Source organism: Miniopterus natalensis, chromosome 10 (genome assembly GCF_054644295.1).
Source record: "Miniopterus natalensis isolate mMinNat1 chromosome 10, mMinNat1.hap1, whole genome shotgun sequence".
Classification (NCBI taxonomy): Eukaryota; Metazoa; Chordata; class Mammalia; order Chiroptera; family Miniopteridae; genus Miniopterus; species Miniopterus natalensis.
This window is the reverse complement of record NC_142090.1, coordinates 17,367,536-17,386,602: the sequence shown is the minus strand read 5'-3', so window position 1 is coordinate 17,386,602 and position 19,067 is coordinate 17,367,536. Positions and strand designations below refer to the sequence as shown.

Below are 19,067 nucleotides of genomic sequence, written 5' to 3'. Positions count from 1 at the left end.
AATCTAATCCACACCAAATGAAGGTTTGCTAGTACCTGGCTTCCTAGGGATGTTAACTTCCAGGACAGCTCCATATTGAGTAAATACTGTCTTCAAGTCATCTTCCGAACACTGAAGACAAAAGTAAAGAAAAAAAAAGAGAAATTATCCCAGCAAATAAATATGAAACATTAATTACTAAATTAGTTCATTAGGAAGAACTTGAATATTTTTACTTCTTTTTTACTTTTGAAACTAAGACAAACATTTCTAAATAAAAGACATCTTGCTCTGTATCTAAGAAGCAAGAGGACAGATATCAGAGAGCTTTTCCTTCCCTGTCTCAGGAAGGCATCTTCCCTTATTGTCTTAAGTTTGTGTTTATACAGGCCCATTTTCTGAATTCAACAAGGCTAAGATTCATTCCCAAAACACATTATGTCCATTTTACCATTCTGGTGAGGAGTTCCACCCGTGAGCACCAACAATTTTCAGAAGAGGCAGTGTTAGTGTCCTCTGTCACTCACCTTAAAGCTCAGATTCCGAATAATTAATCTGGCTTTCTTATCTGCCACTTTGGCTTTTTTAGGCTTCTGCTCCTTCTTTGGGGACTCTGAATTTCCTAAAAAAAAAATAAGAGGGAATGGAATAAGTCTGTGTTCCAAAACCACCCACCTCGAGGTCCAGACCACCACACGAAAAAAGCTACCAGCAACAGATGGCATTTACCACAGGGATCAGGACCCCCAGATTTTCCAGGCTTAGAAGTAAACAAAAGACTAAAATGAGTAATAAAATACACTGAATAATTTTGGATATCAAAACCAAATTCAGGAAGCTCTAAATTTAGAAGCCCACCATTCCACTTCCTCCTCACCCTGGGAGAAAACTCCCTTCAGTTACTAGAAACTCACCATTTCTCCCCTTTTCCTTGGACTTGTTCCTCAGTTTTTTCTTGGCAACACTCACGTTGATCTTGCAGCCTTCAAAGGTGGTAATCTCCTTGAGGGCCCTCTGAACATCTTCCAGCATAGAGAAAGTGACATAGCCAAAGCCTCGACATGCCTTACTTCCTGAGCAGTAAGGGGGTGGGGGAGAGATCATCGTCAGCCAAGAGCCCTAAGCCAATAAATGCTCAAATCCCTAAGCTAGCAAATACAATTCCAGGGGCATCCTATCATCAGTTTGCCAAAATTCTCCAGAGGGACAGACACAAGGCTGACATCAGTGGCCCCTTCACATCTTGGCTCAGAACCTGTCAGGCTTCCTCTTCGAATTTGGTCTTTGGTGTTGGCACCTCTTCCTCCTCCTTTCCTGATAATCTCAAGATTATGGAGGATCCATGATAAAAATTACACCCCCAAAGAACTCAACATCAAGTAGAAGGGAATATCACCAGAGAGGGTAAGAATGGTAAATTCCATGTAATAATGCAGCTCCTCCTCACAACAGATCAGCAATGATGCCGGAGGGAGGCCCTGACAAAAGAACCTCAAACAATAAGCAGTGCTTCGGGAGCTGTAGGTACCATTATTACCAACCCTTAGTGATCAATATCAAATTAAACCTGTCCAAAGGAGCTGTAAATCTCTTATCTCACTTTATCTTCAGAACACTAAGGTAAGTAAAACGAATAGAGAAAAGTAAGTGAATTGGTTACTGTCCCCCAGGGAATTAGTACCTGAATTAATTCATTACTAGCTTCAAGCTCTTTCCATGGGAGTCCACCAATATAATGGCCACAGAGAAGAATATTAGGACCAAGCAAATGAAAAGTTGCAAAATAAAAACTGTAACCTGCCTTTGCCTTTTTTGCTATGCTTTTTTAAAATTTAACATTTTTGAGCAGTACATTTTTAAGTAATTTACTGCACTAAAAAGGAAAAAGACAGACCAAGTAGTCTTCCTGCTACCCAAAGAAGAAACACAGCTCACGTGTTCTGCTTCTTTTTCAGCTACACTTGAACCTGCTTCAGGTACAAGCCCTGAAACACAGGACACTGATCCACCTAACCTGACTAAAGCTGACACCTGGCACTAGGAAAGCATACTGTGATCTGGAGACCAGTTTCTTTTCTCTTGCAACAATTTCTCACAAAAGTCTGCCCACTCACCTTTCAGAAAATAAGACCAAGAAAAATCAGGGCCCTTCCTGACCAGTGCAACAAAACAAAGCAGCTGAAACACGAAGGAGTTCAGTGACAAAATAAAAACATACCCACAATAAATGCCATGCATTGTTTACATCTGCACAAAGCACTCACATTATTTACTTGAATCCTCACAACAATCCTGTGAAATTATTCTCACCTTAAAGAGGTTAAGTGGCATGACTACGTCACCAATACAGAGCAAGACTTCATCCCACACCATCCCTCCATCCCACTAGGTACAGCACTCTTTCCAATACATCTAGGCTGTGTGGACAGAAAAGCATATGGTTTCTTACTAAGAAAATAAGAGCTTTCTTTAAAGATTTAGGCCACATACACAAGGTAGGAGGTAAGGTTACATGTAGCCTATATTCTGAGGACCCAAAGAAGAATTCCCACTCAATGGCTTGTTCTTTCCTGAAACACAACTATTCTGCACTGTAGTGTTTCTTAAACTGTTTTGACAACCCACAGTAATGAACAACTCATAATGTGAACCCAGTCCACATATACATATTCCTTATATAAAACAAAAAAAAGTTTTATGAATACTTATGCTTTACTACATATGGATATACTCCCAGTTCATTCAAAAATTCTAGTCAAGACTCATTAACGGGTAATGATCTGCAGCTTAAGAAACATTCCTATATAGCACTCTCATTCCCTCATTCAGCCATATCTATACATAAAATGACAAAGAACCAGGCAGGTGCAATGGCTTGTATAGTGTTCAGAGCCACGTTGACAATCCTACTCTAACTTCTGCTGCTAACAAAATAGAGGCTAAGGATGGAGTGATTGTTAGCACACTGTCGGCCTGCCTACTCACATACTCAGATACCATGGGGCGATGGTGGGGACACAAGATGCTAGTTCCCACCACTTGTTCTGCTGAAAGGCAAAGAGGGAGCTACCTAGAGAGACAGCCTGATAATTAGAAGGAAACTAAATGTATGTCCTGGGTAACATCAGGCGCCTATCCTGAAAATCCCTTGAAGTCTAGGTAAGAGGAAGGAATGCTTCTACAATTAAAAACCCTTACAATTCATCCTCATTCTAATACATGCCAACCCTCCTGCACAGCGATGTGACAAGCATCAAACAGAATGTGAAGCATACAGCAGTACTCCACAAGTCAATAAATATCTCCAGACGCTCAAGCCAAAAACCTTGGACTCACACTTGACTCTTTGACTCCTCTTTTTCTCATACCCCACATCTGATCCATCAGCAAATCCTCTCAGCTTTAACTTAAAAAATATCCACATTCCAATCACTTTTTACCATCCATGGCTACCATCCTGGTCCAACACCATGATCTCTCACCTGGATTATTGCAAGAGGTCTCCCTGCTTCTGTCCTATTCTCCAACAGCCTATTCAACACAACGGCTAGCAGAATCTTTCAAAATCTTTCATACTTACTGCTCCTGCTCAAAACCAGTAGTTTCCCATCTCGGGTAAAAGCCAAAGTCCCTTGCAATGGCCTACGAGTTTCTACATAATCTGAACCCAGGTTTCATCTTCTAATTCCTTCCTTTCACTCACTTCACTCCAGTCACCCTCGTCTCCATGCTATTCCTCCAATATACCAGGCACAGTCCTCCTAAGTATCCTGGAGCTTGAAGTTTCCTCTGCCTAGACTGCTCCTCTCCCCTGACAGACACATGTTCACTCTCCCACCTCCAGGCCTTCCCTGGTTACTCTATCTGTAACTGACACTACTCGACACCCCTTACACATCCCCCACATACAACACACACACGCACACTCCCTATCCTTCCCTGAGTTATCTTTCTCCTCAGTATTTACCACCATTATCACTATATATTTTGCTTATTTGTTTACTGGCTGTCTTCCCCATCTTGAAGACATAAGTAAGGGCAAGGGGTTTGGTTTGGTTTGGTGCACTGCTGTATTCCCCCGGAACTACAGCAGTGCCTGGCACTTAGCAGGCATTCAACAAATGTTTATAAATAAACTGAGCAAATAAATAACAGGTAGGTTAAGAGCTCCAGGTCTGGTAATCAAATTCTGGGTCTGCAACTTACTACCTGTACAAACTGAAGCTGAAGTTACCAAAGTCCTCTCAGCCCTAGGTTTCCTGTCAGTAAAATGGAGTTAAGGCACTCCACCTAACAAGAATGCTGAGAAAAGTAAATGAGATAACACGTGCGGAACTCCGCACGGAACCTGACAATCAGCTGACTCTCAATAAGCCTTACCGAGGTTTTATTGAAAGGTTGCTATTTTCACTGTTACCAAATAAGATCTTGTATGTGCGCGTGCATAATAAACGGAAAGAGCTATTTAAACTTAAGGGAATGCTCTGACTTTCAGAAATAGACTCCTATGGACTCATTTAGGACAGAGTCAGTTTGGAAAAGAAACTCAAACCCCAGGCCCTTCTCCTAGGGGCGGGTACAGAGTCCCGCAAGCTGAAGTCTGGGGGGTGTCCTCACCCCACCGCACTCCCAGGAACCCCAGCCCTGCCCCGGCCGCCCCGCCCCCTCACCTTTCTCCGTCACCACGAAGCACTGCTTCACCGGCCCCACCTGACTGAACAGCTCCTCCAGCTGCTCACTGCGGGCCGAGGGCGGGAGGCGGCTCACAAACAGGGTCAGCCCAGCCATGAGGCCGGGAAACGGGCGCGCGCGGCCGCGAGGGGAGCAGGCGGGAGCACGGAGCCGAGGAGCCGGCTTCAGCACGCACACCGCGCCGAGGAGCCCGCAGCTCCCGGAAGTGCTGCACTCAAAAGAGTCCGGAGGGAAACGTGGTGGGACCGGAACAAAATGTTCCGTACTGAGAAAAAAAACAAAAAAACGGTGACTCCCGGGGCGGAGCTTCTTGAACCAGGGTCCACCCCGCTCCACCAGCCCCCACGTGCCTCCCGCCCGGCTCGGGTACCTTTTCTCCTGCTTAAAAATCTCACTTTCAGGAGATCCACCCCAGTTTACCAGGGCAGGCAGAAGTCGTTTTGCTCGCGGCCTAACCCAGGGTCTGACATATAATGGATGTTTAATAAGCGTTTCTGAAGTGCCACCACAGACTCCCAGATTACGTGTATAAAATGCAGTCAGAATGCACAGAGACACAGTACATCACAAACATTCAAACAATTCTCATGTTCTCAGAGAATGTGAGACATCTGTCACATTGTAGCAGGTGACTATAAACTTGCCTAAAACAGCTTGTAGACAAATTACAGCTGCTAAAATACATATAGAAACAGATGTACACAATTGTTCCTTCAATAAATATTTACTGGGTTCCTACTATGTGCCAAGTAAATATATACATACATACATACATACATACATAACAGTACAATCAGTGCAAGTAGACAGACATTAATTTTTTTTACATTTTATAAATGAATCACAGCGTGCACACTGCACGATCACATGAGAACATGCCCAAAGCAGATATAACATCAGGCTTATATACACAAACCTATAACCCAGGTCCTCCCAGAGACAGGGGAAGATCCTCCCTCAGATCAGCTTATCAGACAGATGCAAGGCTAAGGGGATCTCACTGGTCAGGAGATCTGGGTGCTCCTGGATCCTGAAACACAGAGAATGTTTGGCATCCCATTGGGCTCAGGAACTGACCTGTGTGCAAGACTGCAGCACCCTGAAGAACATCCAGCTGAAAAACTACCCAATGTATTTTTTAATGATTACTTTTTAATGGTATAACCTGAACACATGGTAGTAAAACTTCAAAAAGTACAAACGGTACAGTGAAAAGTAAGTTTCCTTTTCTTCTCAAACCCCATCTACTTTCAATAAATTCTGGATGGATGGATGACTGGTTGAGAGTAATGGGGGGAAAGGGAGAACACAACATCAAATTTGTGAAGCCCTCGCCCCAAGTAAATGATAAATATATACTTAAAAGAAAATGCCACAGTTATTTTGAAACACATAATTCAGGAGAGAAAGTATTGAAATACCATACAGATTTTTAAGGTTATGGGGTTAATCCCATACAGGATAAAGAAAGACAAATAGTCAAAGGAAACGGGATGGGTCATTCAAATAAAGTCAGTTTGAGATTCCACATTTTTTCTCCCCCTTTCCTGCCCCCTCACTACTTTAGCAATCAAAATTCCATCGCCAAAGATTAAATTGCAAGCTTCAGGGCCCCAGCCACGGGAGGCCTTCCCAGTCCTGGCTGCAGTGTGCACAGGGAAAAGAACAGGAAGAGGGAGGCTGCTCCAACATTCCTTTGGGACAGCCCTTTAAAAAAATGCTGTTTTAAGTACCTAGGACCCAAACCTTCCTTAAAAGACAAAATGAAACTGTGTTCCTGTGCCCATCAGGGGGCAGCAGCCACCCACAGTGTGAAGGAGTTTCGTGCCTCAGGAGAGGATTACAAGGCCACTGATGGTTTTTATGCTTCTTAAATTTCAGACCTGGCTCCCCAGCTCAGTCTCCCAGCCTCAGCCTCAGCCCCATCCCCTCCTATCCATTCATATCAGGGACACCACATGGTTCTTCAATCAGGAATATTTGCTCATCCATCTACCCAGGACACATGCAGGGTTCTTTATTAAATAGCAGGAGTCTTGGTACCCTGCACCACACCAGCAACGCCGCTTCCAGGGGAAATAAACTGCTGGCCTCTCTGTCATCCATCACTGTGCAGGAGCCAGGAAAGGAAGTACAGAGGCCGGGGCTGTTCTCAGCCAACCTCTCCAAAAGCTCCATCCCTCTGGCTACACTCCCCCTTGCAAGCCAAACCTTCCTATATCACTGCACAGTTTTTGTTCTTAACACTTCTCACAGTTGTTATTAGTTACTTGTTCTATTGTAATTATTTATAAGAGTAACTCTTTAATGTCTGCCTTCCCCCAAAGACCTTCAACTTTCCAAGTTCAGGGCTAGCATCACCTTGTTCACCTCTCTGGTCCCAGCACCTAGCACATTGTAAGCATTCAATAAAATGTTTTAAAGAAATTGAATGAGTGAAGATGAGTTTGTCTGTCAGTCCCCTACAGTACTAAGAATTGGAAATGAAGGGTATATGCATTAGGATGACCTGGACTCCTCTGGAAAACCCGCTTTGAGTAAGGGCTGAGTTATGAGGCAAAAGGGAAGGGTTGTCTCACCAAAGTCTCAGCCTCTTTGTAAAGTCAAAGGTAATTCTTTGGAAAAAGTGTTGGAGCTGGTGAACAACCAGCTGTATTCCTTGGCCCACCTCCAATCTCACCAGCCCCATTCAGAGCTTCCAGACAGAAAAGCTGTGTGTGAGTGTGTGTGTGTGTGTGTGTGTGTGTGTGAGAGAGAGAGAGAGAGAGAGAGAGAGAGAGAGAGAGAGAGAGAGAGAGAGAGAGGGATTGACTGGAGTATATGGAGCTTGGACTGCTTTGTCGGGAGATGTGTGCATGAGCCCAAGAACCCTGATGGGAAGAGTGAATGAGCAGCTGGCAAGGAAAGAAGGAAGAGATGGCAGAGAGAAGTTGACTATGGGCAGTGGCAAACAGCAAGCGCTACTTCCATGGTACAAAGCAGCTCTGATGCTGGGGCTCTACAGCCACCAGGACACCAGTGAGAAATGCCTGTAATTAGGAAGCTGACAGTTCTCTGGGCCTCAGCCCAGAGTGACGATGCAGTAAGAATTTCTGAGCCAAGCTGAGCCAGGTGATGGAGGAGACACAGTCAGAAGCACTCCAGTCCCATCCCTCAGCCATGCCTACCCAACCTCCTCTCATCTTCTTCCCTAATATGACCCCTCACTCCCCAAACACCTCACTGACTCCCCTCTTCCTTCTGAGGTCCCAGGCCCTCGCCACTCCTCTCAGCCAAAACAGATCTTCATGTGTAAGGGGAGCAGTGCTCTAATTCTTCTACTAGTGCACTGGATCTGATTTCCCTGCCAGCTTCCCTCTTGGCTCCCTCCCTTCCCTTCTCAAATCCTCATGAGCCCATGGACAGAGTTGGAAGAAAAACCACTCCTGTTTCTGTTTTTGCACTTCAAGCCTAGTATGTGTGCCCCTGGAGGTCTCCCTGTGATGTACAGGACATCTGCCAAAACACTGCCAGATTTTCATTTTCAAACCTAATTTATGACCCTGTTTTAGTGCCACTCTGAACTTCCCGCATTTTAGCAAAATGATAAATGCATGCTACAGAGCTCAGAGCCAAATGCTCTGGACGAGGGAGGGATTACAGAGCGCTGGTGGTTTGGATGTATTCAGAGGTCTCTGCACTGTGAGTCCTGCTTTGGTAGGTAGGATGCCGCTGGGGTTTGGGGAAGACAGGCTTTCTTCAGGGAGGATCTGCACCTATGGGAGATAAGCATCCTGCAGAGGAAGAAGGGTTGTGAGTCCAGCTTTGACAGGGCGCTGTTGGTAGGTGGAGCATGTGTGAATTCCTCTGGGAATGTGGCAGGAAGATTGCTGGGGCTCCCAGCTCAAGGTGATCAAGCCCTTGATATGTGTATCAACATTTCCACAAGAACTTTACCACGAACTAGTTCCTAGCCCCCTGCCCACCAGGACCTGAAGCCAGGCTCCTAGGGATGCAGACATTTCCACCAAAGACTATAGTTTCTGCCTCACCTCTCAGGGCCATGCTCCATCTCTGAAAAAGTCACTTCCCAGAGAGTCAAAGGGTGTTCAAGGAGTTGCTCCCAGGACCCTCACTCATTCCAAACACAGGACAAAACTTGCATTTGGATGTGAAGGTCGCTGGGGCCCGAGATGGGCCCACTCCACCCAAATGCTACTTCTCTTCCAGTTTCTGGCAGAACCCCTGCTGCTGTTGCCTCACCTAAGCTTTTCCAAGAAGGTCAGACTTTTCTCCTCTGAAAATATTTTATTGATAAATTAACTCTGTTAGCCTTCACCTCCCACCCAACAGCTGTAGAGTCTCCTAGGTGGGCCATGGACCCTTCTATAGGGAAGGGTCATGTGGAGAACATGGAGTCTCACATAGGGGTGGGATTCCTGGGCATGGCAGAGGTGGGTATGGGGACCGAGGACCATCCGGAGGTCTTCTGAGGATAGCCCCTCTCACTCAGCACCGGAGTGAGAAGTGGTGGTCAGGAGTGGAGCACCTTGGAGCTTTATTGCTGGTGAATGCCAAGGAAAGCGGGACCCCTGCCAGCCTAGAATCTCAGCTGAGGGCATCAGCACCCAGGGCCCGAGAAGGTGGCACTAATTCCCAATCAACAGAGCCTGGCTGCTGACCCACCCACCCAGGAGCCCCTGGATGGGGAAGGAAACAGGGAGAGGTATCTGAGCCAGGCAGGGCTGGGGGTGGGTTACAGTGTGCAGGTCTTGGGCAGAGCGGGCGCCAGAAGGGGGCGTATGCCCGGGCACCGACGGGGCTTTCTTTTCACAGGTCTATGGTGTCGCTGCCCATGCTCAGCTCGTCGATCTGTCGGCAGGCGTCCAGGAATTGCTCCTGCAGCAAGGCCTCTTCGGTCTGCAGCTCAGAAGCAGGCTCTGGGGAGTCGCGCGAGGATGCGGACAGGGCCTGGTAGGATCCTGAGGCCGGGAGGCTGGGGCTGCTTCCTGAGGGCCGCGGGGGGCTGAGCACGCAGACGAGCGGGCAGCGCGGGGGCCTGTCTGGGCTGGAGCAGAGCAGCATGGACGAGCTGTCCCGGGAGAGTCCGCACAGCGAGCCTGACGATGCGCTACTGCCGGCGGGCCAGGCCCGGGGAGAGGAAAGCTCCAGGGGCGCGGGGGCGCCCCGGGCCTCCCCGGACCTCCCACTGGGCCCAGCCCCCGTCTTTTTCCCCAGCGAGCCGGTGCTGCGGAGGCCGAGCCCAGGCAGGGCTTCCCCGAAGGCAGGGCCCTGGAAGAGGCCGGGCGCGAGCAGGGCTTCGCTGCAGAGGGCCTCCTCGATGCTGCGCCGCAGGTTGATCGGGGAGGGCGGGCGGAAGTCCACGGTGCAGTCGCTGCAGGGGGAGGAGGCCGGGGAAGGGGCGGGGTTCGCCGCCGAACCCTCGAAGCCCCGGCAGGTGCCTCCCTGCAGCAGGAGGTCGGGGCCCGGCCCAGCCAAGGCGCACAGCTGCAGCAGCTCCGCGTCGCCACGCGCGATGGCGCTGCCCAGAGGCTCCTTGTCCGGGGGCCCGGTGACCCAGCGTCCGGGCAGCAGCGGAGCCGCGTGGCCCGGGGACAAGCGGAAGAGTTTGGCCCAACAGCGCGGCGGCACGCGGGAGCTGCAGAGCGCGGGGTAGAGGCCCAGCAGCGCCAGCGGCAGCGCAACGCCCACCTCGCCCAGGCGCAGGCCCAGCTGGAAGGCCCACCAGGGCCAGGGCCCCTCCAGGCCGGGCTGGCCGCCATAGCCCAGGGCGTGCAGCACCTCGTAGCCCTGCAGGGCTCCGCTCAGCAGCCCGAAGGTCCCCGCCACGGGGGCCGTGCGCGCCGCGCGCCGCCAGGAATCCCGCGGGGCGAAGGGGCTGCGCGCCTGCGGGAGAGGGGTGGCGCCCTTGAAGCCAGACCCGCCCAGGGGCGCCCCGGCCCGCCGCCGCCGACCCCCCCAGCAGGAAAGCCCCAGCAGGAGCCCGGACAGGAGGGCGGCGAGGAAGGCGTGCAGCCCGCGGGAGGCGAGCCGCAGGGGCCGCAGCGGGCGGTGGGCGGCGCTGCCGAGCGCGGCGGCCGCAGCCAGCGCCAGGCCCAGGAGCAGCAGCGCGGCCAGGCCGGCTGGACACCGCGGCGGGCGCGGCCGGGCCAGCAGCAGGCAGGCCAGGCCCAGGCCGGCGGCCAGGCAAGGTAGCGGAAGGTCCTGCAGCAGCAGCCAGGCGAGCGCGGGCAGCCGGTCGCGGTGCCCGTAGGCGTCGTAGAAGAGCGGGAAAGCCCTGGTGGTCCCAGCCGAGAGCAGGAGCACGTCCAGCAGCGCCAGGCAGGGGGCGCCAGGCGGGCAGCGCCAGGGCAAGAGGGCCAGAGCCAGCAGCGCCAGCAGGGCCACCAGGCCGAAGAGGGCGCCTACCCCGTACACATGGGCCTCCCAGGCCAACCCCCAGCGAGCCCTGGCCTCTGCCCAGTCGGCCTCCAAGGTCAGGAAAAAGAGGGACAGCGGGGCCGCAGGAGGCTGCCCCTCTTGTTCAGGCAATTCTCCGACGCTGCAGGACCCTGGCCCACACTCTGGTTGCACAGAAGGGGTCCCGAGGCTGGCAGGAGAGGGATCATCTGGACCAGAGGTGCGGATGGTGGCGTCTGTGGGCAAAGAACATTTTTCTGAAGAAGTTGTGCAGGCCTCCCCCAGCCACTCCTGTTCTCCCTGCAGCCAGTAGCCTGTATGCCAGTCAGAGTCCTCATAGCATCCAGGACACACTTGTCTTTAATATGAGACACGACCTCTCACCTTTTGGCCACCCATCTTCCCCTCCCCCATCAAACTCCTCCTGCAGTAGTTTCAGCTCTCATCTCTGTCTCCCGCGGGGCCCCAACCCACCCCCAACTCCCTGTTTTGTTCATTTCCCTTCCTTGCTTTGTGATTCTACTGCAAATGGTTTTTGTTAAGAAGTCCCAAAATTTTACAGCTGGGAGGGACTGTGGAAGCCCCCTTGAGTTCAATTCTCCCACCTGAAACAAAACTTCATAAGAATGAGAATTTTTGTTTGCTTTGCTCACATCTGAAACCCTGTGCCTACAATGGTGCCTGGTACAGAGTTAGCACTGAGCAAATATACATTGAATAAATGAATCCTCTTATTTGCCAGATGAAGATACTAAGGATCTTCTGCGGCAAAATGACTTGTCCAAGGTCACGAATTGGCAGAATTGCCGCTAGAATCCATATCTGAGCCCCAGTCTGAGCCCCTTCCCACTATACCAGAGCCTCTTCCTAATACTAGTTTGCTTATCTCTTGTTCTGCACCTCTGACTTCCAGCTCCCACCTTGGAGCTAAGAGAAGCTCCCCCTGCCCTTTTTCAACTGCTTCCCTGTCTCTTCAGGAAAAGCTCCCCCCCCACACACACAGACGTGCATCAGGAGAGGTGAGACATTCCTGCCCCCACCCAGCACCCTGAGGAGAAGACTTTTCCTATTCACTGGCCTTCCTGCTTGCTACACCCCCTACCCTCGGCCTACCCAAGACTGTGATCCCAACCCCATCCTGACTCAATGGCAAAGACATTGGTCTAAAGCTCTTAACATAGATGCCCCTTTTGTTCTAGCTCCATTTTCTAGAAGGTGACATTGAGAAAGACTCCCCCGGGTCTCAAGACTATCTTTGAACTCCTAGGAAGGAACAACTGGGGAGATCATAATGGGATAAAATGCCATCTATGAGTGACCCCTCAGGGGTTGCCCTGGGGTTCGCTAACTCAGCCCCCCCAGCCTCATCCTGTGCTCCAACATCTTCCCCACATCCTGAGACAAAGGGAAGTCAAGCAAGAGAGGCTGAAGAGTAAGCTCCCTAATTCTACTCTCCTGGAGCAAGAGAGGAATTAGAAAGAGTTAGACCCAAGGATTATCCCCATGGCCAAGCAGCAAGGGAGGATGCTGGAAGCTGAACCTCTCCTACTGCACCTAGCAGGCTCAGCAGAGCTGCAGCTGCAGGCAAGGATGGAGGGAGAAAGATGGTGGGGAAGGGTGGGGACAGCCTGGTGAGGACAGGGAGGTGCACAGGAGACAGCTGTAAAATGAGGGGGAGGGTCTCCTAACAGACAGACTCCTGCCCCAACTGCCTGGCCATGCCCAACCATGCCTCAGCTGGACAATACAGGAAGACCCCAGGAGCACCGCCACCCAGGCAGTGCCAGCTCATGCTGGGGACATGTGACACAGAGCAGTCCTGAGAACGCAGAAAAGGGCTGAGGAGGGCAGAAATCAGTTCTGGAGAGAGAGGAGGGGACAATAGAATCAGACAACTGATGAGGATGGAGAAGGAGCAGCTAAAAAATTAAAACTCCACAGCTCGCTGCCTCCTGCAAATGGCAGCATGTGCTCTGGTTCCCATTCCTTCACATTCAAATCTGAAATGGGGAAGAGCATCTACTGCATAGGCTGTCGGGAGGATAAATGGGCGAGGTGTGCAAAGCTTTTTGGAGTGCCTGGTGCATAATAAGCATTCAGTATATGACTGCCGTCGGTGTCATCATTATTGGCTAATGTCTGTCACCAATCATCAGTTTGTGTTTGTGTTAGTGTGACCATTTCTGGCCTCAAACTAGTTCTTGATTTAACTAACGAAAGACTGTTGTCTCTTAGCACATCCTAAACTGGCTCAGAAAGTCAACAATTAGTCAAGTGAATGAACATTAACACGTTCTCGCTTTGTAAATCCTGTTTGAAGATGACCTTTTGGATGGACTGGCCACCTCTGAACACCTAATGAAGACACAGCCATGGGTTAAAGACATAGCTGGAAAGGGACAGCTTGCTGATGAGGAGTGGGCATCAGTCTGACATTAGCAGGGTCAAATATGCATGCTCACACACCCTCATTCCTTGGCCCCCTCGGATGCCCTTGCCCAACCCACTTCTTCTGCAAAGTGGATGAGTTTGCCTGATCTTTCCTTGGCCTTGGTGGGCTCTGCAGTGAGGGAGATGATGACCAGGAGCCCCACAGCCTGTGCCAGGCTGCCGCCCACATGCCCCCTCCTTTCTCACTGTACAGATAAGTGCAGCTTTCAGAGATCTGCTTCACTTCTCACCCCAGGGCCACAGGAAGCCCCATCACTCATCTCTGTCCCAAAGCACTATGGTAACTAGAGCAAGTTTCAACATTCCTAAGAAGCCAGAATAGGAATAAAAACCAGAAAATAGGCAAAGTACAGGCACAGCTCAGGTATCAAAGGAGAGAGTTCTAAGTAGGTGCACTGGTCCCAGGGGGCAGGACATGCCTGGTGTGCCCAGCACTGGGCCCATGTGGGTGGGGACAGGTGAAGAAGACCCAGCTACTGCCTTTAAAGGGTCTACTTGACCTCAGCCTCTGTCTCACCTTTTGAGGCTTCCCCAGAAAGGACCCTCAGTTTCCCCCAGAAGATAGTGCCTTCCTAGCATCCCTCTCCTGAGCAAGCCTCCCTTACAAAATCGTCCCACTCTAGGCCTGTGGCCCCTCTTGACCTCAGGGCTGAGGGAGGAGATGGGATGTCAGTGTGAGTAATTGGTGAGGTTGGAGCTAGCTGGGGAGGAGTCAGGGAGAGGGGCCAGTGGATTTATGGAAAAGTCAGGCCTGATTACCCACCAGCTGCCCAGATCAAAGGGCAGGCTCCACGCTGGATGCCGGAATCGACAGCCTGTTCAGTGTCCTGGCCCCATCCCTCTCCCCACCTCCACCTCCAGGACTATGGAGGATTGATACTTTTTGTGGGGGTAACATCTGAAATATTTAACACTGGAAATGGCACAGGTGCCAGCCAGGGTGGTCAGGGAGTGGAGGGGAGTGCTCAGGAGGCTAAGGGCAATGGGTACTTATCAAATGGTATAAAAGTCTTTCAAGCCCTGGCCAGTGTGGCTCAGTGGTTAAGAGTGTCGGCCTCGCCACCAAAGGGTCTTGGGTTCAATTCCCAGTCAAGGGCATGTACCTGGGTTGCAGATTCAATGCCCCATCAAGGTTCATGTTGTAAGCAACCAATAGATGTGTCTCTCTCAATGTTTCTCTCTCTCTCTCCCTCCCTCATTTCCTCCCTCCCCTTTACTCTCTCTAAAAAGAAAAATCAATGGAAAAATATCCTCTGGTGAGGATTAACCAAAAAAACAAACAAAAGTGTTAACAACCTACGTAACTGTTTCTATGTGTACTGGCTGAATACAAGCTCTGTCCAAAGAGAAGGGGACCTACTGCAAGGGAACAGAAGCCCTTGGGTCAAAGGTTAACCACACTTAGGTTAGAGAGGTCCTAGAAGAGATGCGGTGAGACTCCCTTTGTCCCCTGATTGACACTACCCCTTATACACACCGCTGGCTCAAGCAAGGCCCCTTGGCCTTCTCTCCAAGGGGAACAATCAGGAAGAGGCTGAGTTCCCGTAGCCATCAGTGAGGAGGGGGAAGGTGTGTGGGCCAGCGAGCTGGGCTGCCTCTGATACTGACCAGACTCATTAAAGCTGCCTGGCCAGCCCTGCTGTCACCAAGGCTGAGAGACTGCCAGCCAGCATCCTTCCCCTGAGGCCACAGAGTCTGCCCCCAGTCCCACAGCAGATCCTGCCACTGCTACACACTGGGCTGCATTGGGAGGAGATGGCAGCCTCCTGACCCACACGCCCTGGATTGCAGTGACTGTGCAGGAGTGAGCCAGGGTCAGGTGCTGTGTTAAGCCTGGAGGACCAGTGGTTTCCACTGCTAAGCTGGCTCCTAGTGTGGTGTGGCTGAGAGGATTCATAGCCACAGTAAACCCTTTCAGAGCAAAGCTGGGCCTGGAGGCCCCTCTTCTCCATGGCTCCCTCGGCCTCACCTACCAGAACCTCTCTCCAACCAGTGTGCCTTCTGTCCTGTGGGTTATGTGCCCTCCCATCACATCTTGGGGCCAGGGTCTGTAGTGTCTATGAGGTAGGGCCTGGAAGTGTATCTGAGATGCAGTGGGGGAAGAGGCAAGGTTAACAGCTACTATTTAATGAGCTTCTACTTTGTGCCCAGACTCCTGCCAGGAGCTTACATTATCTGGAAGCTTCACAATAACAAAATAGGAACTATTATTAAACCTTAGATATATGAGAAAATTTAGGCTCAGAGACACTAAATAACCTACCCTAAGGTCACCCAGTCAGTTAATAATTGGGATTCAAAGCCAAGTCTCAAGATTCTGGAGTCCCTGGCCTTTCCTCTGTACCATCAGCTTGTCCATGTGCTTTCTTGAACAATGATGGCATCTGTCTGCTCAAGATCTTCAAAGTCTTTCCAGTGAGGGGCCTAGCCCTGCCCATATCTGACAGCATGTCATGTCAGATCAAGCAGCAAAGGAGAGAGCCCCAAGGTTGGGGTTGGGGTGGGGAGTGAGGCCAGGCAAACAAGTGGAGGGGGGTGCTGGTGCTGAGGCTGTGGAATTCATGAAGGAGTTCCTGTGTCTGTTTGACCCTGACACGTTTGTCTACATCCTGCTCTGCCTGTGATCGCAAAAATCGCATAGGACCGTTACTTAACTCTGTGTGGGGCTGTCCCCAGCAACACTTGTTCTCAGACCATTAATATGTATCTTCATGGTGATGATGAAGAATGTGGTGATTATGGTTATGATGACAATGAAACAAAAGGGTCCCAGGATGCCAATTAGTGGCTAGCATGTAGTAAGTGCTCAATAAATGTCAAGTTCAAATGAATGGGACACTTACCTAGTGACGTTGCTGCAATTGAGGCAGAGCTTAGGGAAGCAGTTGGGTCTAGGGAGCCTGGGCTTGGGAGCTTTCTCTCCAGGGATGATGGGGGTGGGGACAGAGTGGTGCCAAAGAGCCCTGCAAAGGGAGCACATGGGGTTCGAGTGCCATCTTACCAGCCAAGCCTTGGCCTTTGGGCTTTTGGTGAAAAGCCTATCCTTCCCTAGAACTTGCTCTAAGAGAGCCCCTGTCCCAGGAATTATAGCACATGTCCACCAGGAGCTAAGCTCCAAGAACCAAACCAAACTTAGTATGGCAAAGGGGGAATTTCCTCCTGGGAACAGTGGCCCATGTCCCAGCACCTGGGAGGAAGCAATGCAGACCTCCCCTTGAGTAGAGGAAGAAAGGGAGGGCTGCTGGTCAGGCCCCTGGAACAGTGCCGGACATGTAGAGGTATTCAGTAAGTGTTTGTTGCAATGAAGTAAACACTCACCTGGAGAATCTGAGACTCTGGAGGCAGAGCTTGGGGATGTAGTTGGGCCTGGGGGGATCGCACCTGAGAAGTTCCGAAGTGGAGACAGAGTGGTGCCAAAGAACCCTGCAAAAGGAGCCCGGGCTGAAGCTCCCTCCTACCTGCCAAGCAGCCCAGCAGGGGCTCTCTTCAGGGTGGAGTGGGTACTCACCAAAGGGTCCCAGGCGCCCAGCAATCTCTGCCAGACTGGCCCGCAGGCTGGGCAGCAGGGGCAGAGTTCGATGCCCGAGGGTGGGCGCTGCGCCTGCTCTCAGTGCCATGTCAAACTTCAGTTCCAGCTCAGTCTGGTGTGGCCTGGGAGCACTGGATGGAGGTGCTGTAGCCGTCAGAGCAGTGTCCCAGGTCACAGTACCCATCCTGGGCTGATAGGGAGTAGTAGGCCGGTTGGAGGGCCCAGAGAGGGGGGATGTGGATTCTAGAGGCAGGGAGGAGGCCCAGGGTATAGGACTGCCTTCAGCAGAACCCCACTCTGGGGGGGAGCTCCCAAGGGAGCCCACCAGCAGTTCCCAAAGGGGGTCAGTCCTCAGTCCACTGGCCACCTCTTCCTCTAACTCTGGGCTTGACCCAGGAGAGAGTGGCTGGGTCTCTGTGACAGGGCTCCCCCAGGCAGCAGCAGGTCCCCGAAGGTGGAATTTGAAGTTAAGTCCCAGGTTGAGAGACAGCATAGAGGCCTCACTCTGAGGTGGTGGGGTCAAAGTAGTGAGAGGGGCACCTGGGATGGAGGAAGCAGGCTGGGGGCCCACAGGAACAGCAAGCAGGACCCAGCAGAACAGCCCCAGCCCCAGACAGCCATGCCCCGCCATGGCCCCACTTGGTCTCAGGTAGCCTCAGTGGGTAAGGGACTCAGTTCTTCAGAACCTTTTGAGCACGAAGGTCCTGGAGAAAGAAGAAGCACCATGAGCCCTGGCTGCCTGGGATGAATTGCCCAAGAGACAGAGGTTTTGATCACAGAGAAGGAGGTGGGGGAGGGGGGAGGACAGGATGCAAAGGGTTCTGCCCAAGGAGAGCTGCCAACTCCTTCCTCCGTTCAGGCCCAGCATGAATCTCTCCCTACAGTTTCCCTAAGGCTCCCTCTCCCTAAATCCCTGCCTCCCCACCTGCTCAATTTGAGGACCGGGGTGTGACCACAACCAGCTGCTCTCATCCTTGACTGATAGTGGATGGGATGAACTTAACTCCCAGACTCCGATCCCTTCCCTCCCTCTCTTCTATCCACCCTTCCACCCTCAAATATTTATTGAGGCTACTATGTGCCCAGCACCCTTCTGGTAATACAACTGTGAACAAGCTAACCCTCACCGATGAGGCTCAACCTATTCCCACCCCCACTTTGGTCCCCAGCCTAAGATGTTGGCCCTCTACTCCCCCGACCCTGGAGTCCAGGGCCCTGGGAGGGGCAGGGCGCAGGGCTGAGTGATCCGGCAGATGGAGAAGGCAGCCAAGCTCCCTGCTCTGGCAGAAGCTCTGTCCCTTCAGCCTTTCCCCTCTTTCCTGGGGCTTGGCCTGCTCCCTTCCCCTTAACCCTAGGAGTCTTTGGGGGAGGGGCAGCTTGGCCACCTCCGGTTTCCCGGGGAATATGGCGAGGCAGGCAAGCTGGGCAAGGAGCTGCTGCAGGAGCTCCTACCCCCTCCCCAGAACCCCCTCCCTGCGCACACATCTGGGGCGGGAAGGGGACGGTAAGCCCGGGACACACGTGCACCCAGCACCCCTACATCACACACACAGCCACACCAGCACCCATGACACACTCACCCACTCACCCTTCACACAGTCTTGCACACAAGTGCGGGGGGGGGGCCCACATTCAGTCCTGCCCGGCCGCCCCCCCTCTTACATGGGTTCAAACCCAAGCTCTGTGAGCTCCCAGCTCCCCCCACTTCTCTCTCCCACACACACCTACCTCACAGACACACACAGATACACTGTCATGCTGAGAGGCACACACCCCTACACACGTTCACACACTCCTTATGGACACACACCATCCCCGCCCCCCACACACACCCCTACACACACACCCTGCAGGGGCCCGCGTGCACACGCGCGCGCGCGCACACACACTCACACACACTCACACGCCCCCTGCGCGGACAGGCCGACCTGCTCCTCTCGCTCCCTGCCGGAGGCGGGTCTCCTCTGCCCAGTCCCGGGGAAGGTGCTGCGGCGGCCGCCCTGGCGCCCAGCTGGGC

At 51.9% G+C, this 19,067-nt stretch overlaps 2 protein-coding genes across 4 annotated transcripts in view; both read right to left on the bottom strand.

Annotated features, from left to right (window-relative positions):
• The window catches only part of RBM28 (RNA binding motif protein 28), a 28,147-nt gene extending 23,289 nt beyond the window's left edge, over positions 1-4,858 (bottom strand). Inside the window, exons 1-4 of the mRNA XM_016213392.2 lie at positions 4,650-4,858; positions 894-1,052; positions 507-601; positions 36-111 (exon numbers count right to left, since the gene is read on the bottom strand). Coding sequence (XP_016068878.2) covers positions 36-111; positions 507-601; positions 894-1,052; positions 4,650-4,767 — 448 coding nt within the window. The 5' untranslated portion in view covers positions 4,768-4,858. The remainder of the gene's footprint in view (positions 1-35; positions 112-506; positions 602-893; positions 1,053-4,649) is intronic.
• A 4,071-nt stretch (positions 4,859-8,929) lies between these two features.
• Positions 8,930-18,001, bottom strand: PRRT4 (proline rich transmembrane protein 4). 3 transcript variants are annotated; one of them, XM_087821390.1, is made up of 4 exons: positions 17,030-18,001; positions 16,840-16,944; positions 16,365-16,484; positions 8,931-11,306 (listed from the first exon to the last, which is right to left on the bottom strand). In XM_087821390.1, the coding sequence occupies exons 1-4, from the start codon at positions 17,679-17,681 to the stop codon at positions 9,481-9,483; spliced, it is 2,703 nt and encodes a 900-aa protein (XP_087677516.1). In that variant the 5' UTR covers positions 17,682-18,001; the 3' UTR covers positions 8,931-9,480. The 3 variants fall into 3 exon arrangements, with proteins under 3 accessions (XP_087677517.1, XP_087677516.1, XP_087677518.1); XM_087821392.1 differs by having other exon boundaries at positions 8,932-10,045; XM_087821391.1 differs by lacking the exon at positions 16,365-16,484 and having other exon boundaries at positions 8,930-11,306.
• Positions 18,002-19,067: the final 1,066 nt, after the last annotated feature.

What these genes read in the sequence shown, in the direction of transcription:
- PRRT4 (XM_087821390.1), bottom strand. Translation starts at nt 17,681, where the DNA reads ATGGCGGGGCATGGCTGTCTGGGGCTGGGGCTGTTCTGCTGGGTCCTG. An exon ending in CAGAGTCTCAGATTCTCCAG is followed by an intron (nt 16,485 to 16,839) that starts GTGAGTGTTTAC and finishes CTCCCTTTGCAG; the next exon opens with GGCTCTTTGGCACCACTCTG. An exon ending in AATTGCAGCAACGTCACTAG is followed by an intron (nt 11,307 to 16,364) that starts GTAAGTGTCCCA and finishes CTTTGCCCACAG; the next exon opens with ACGCCACCATCCGCACCTCT.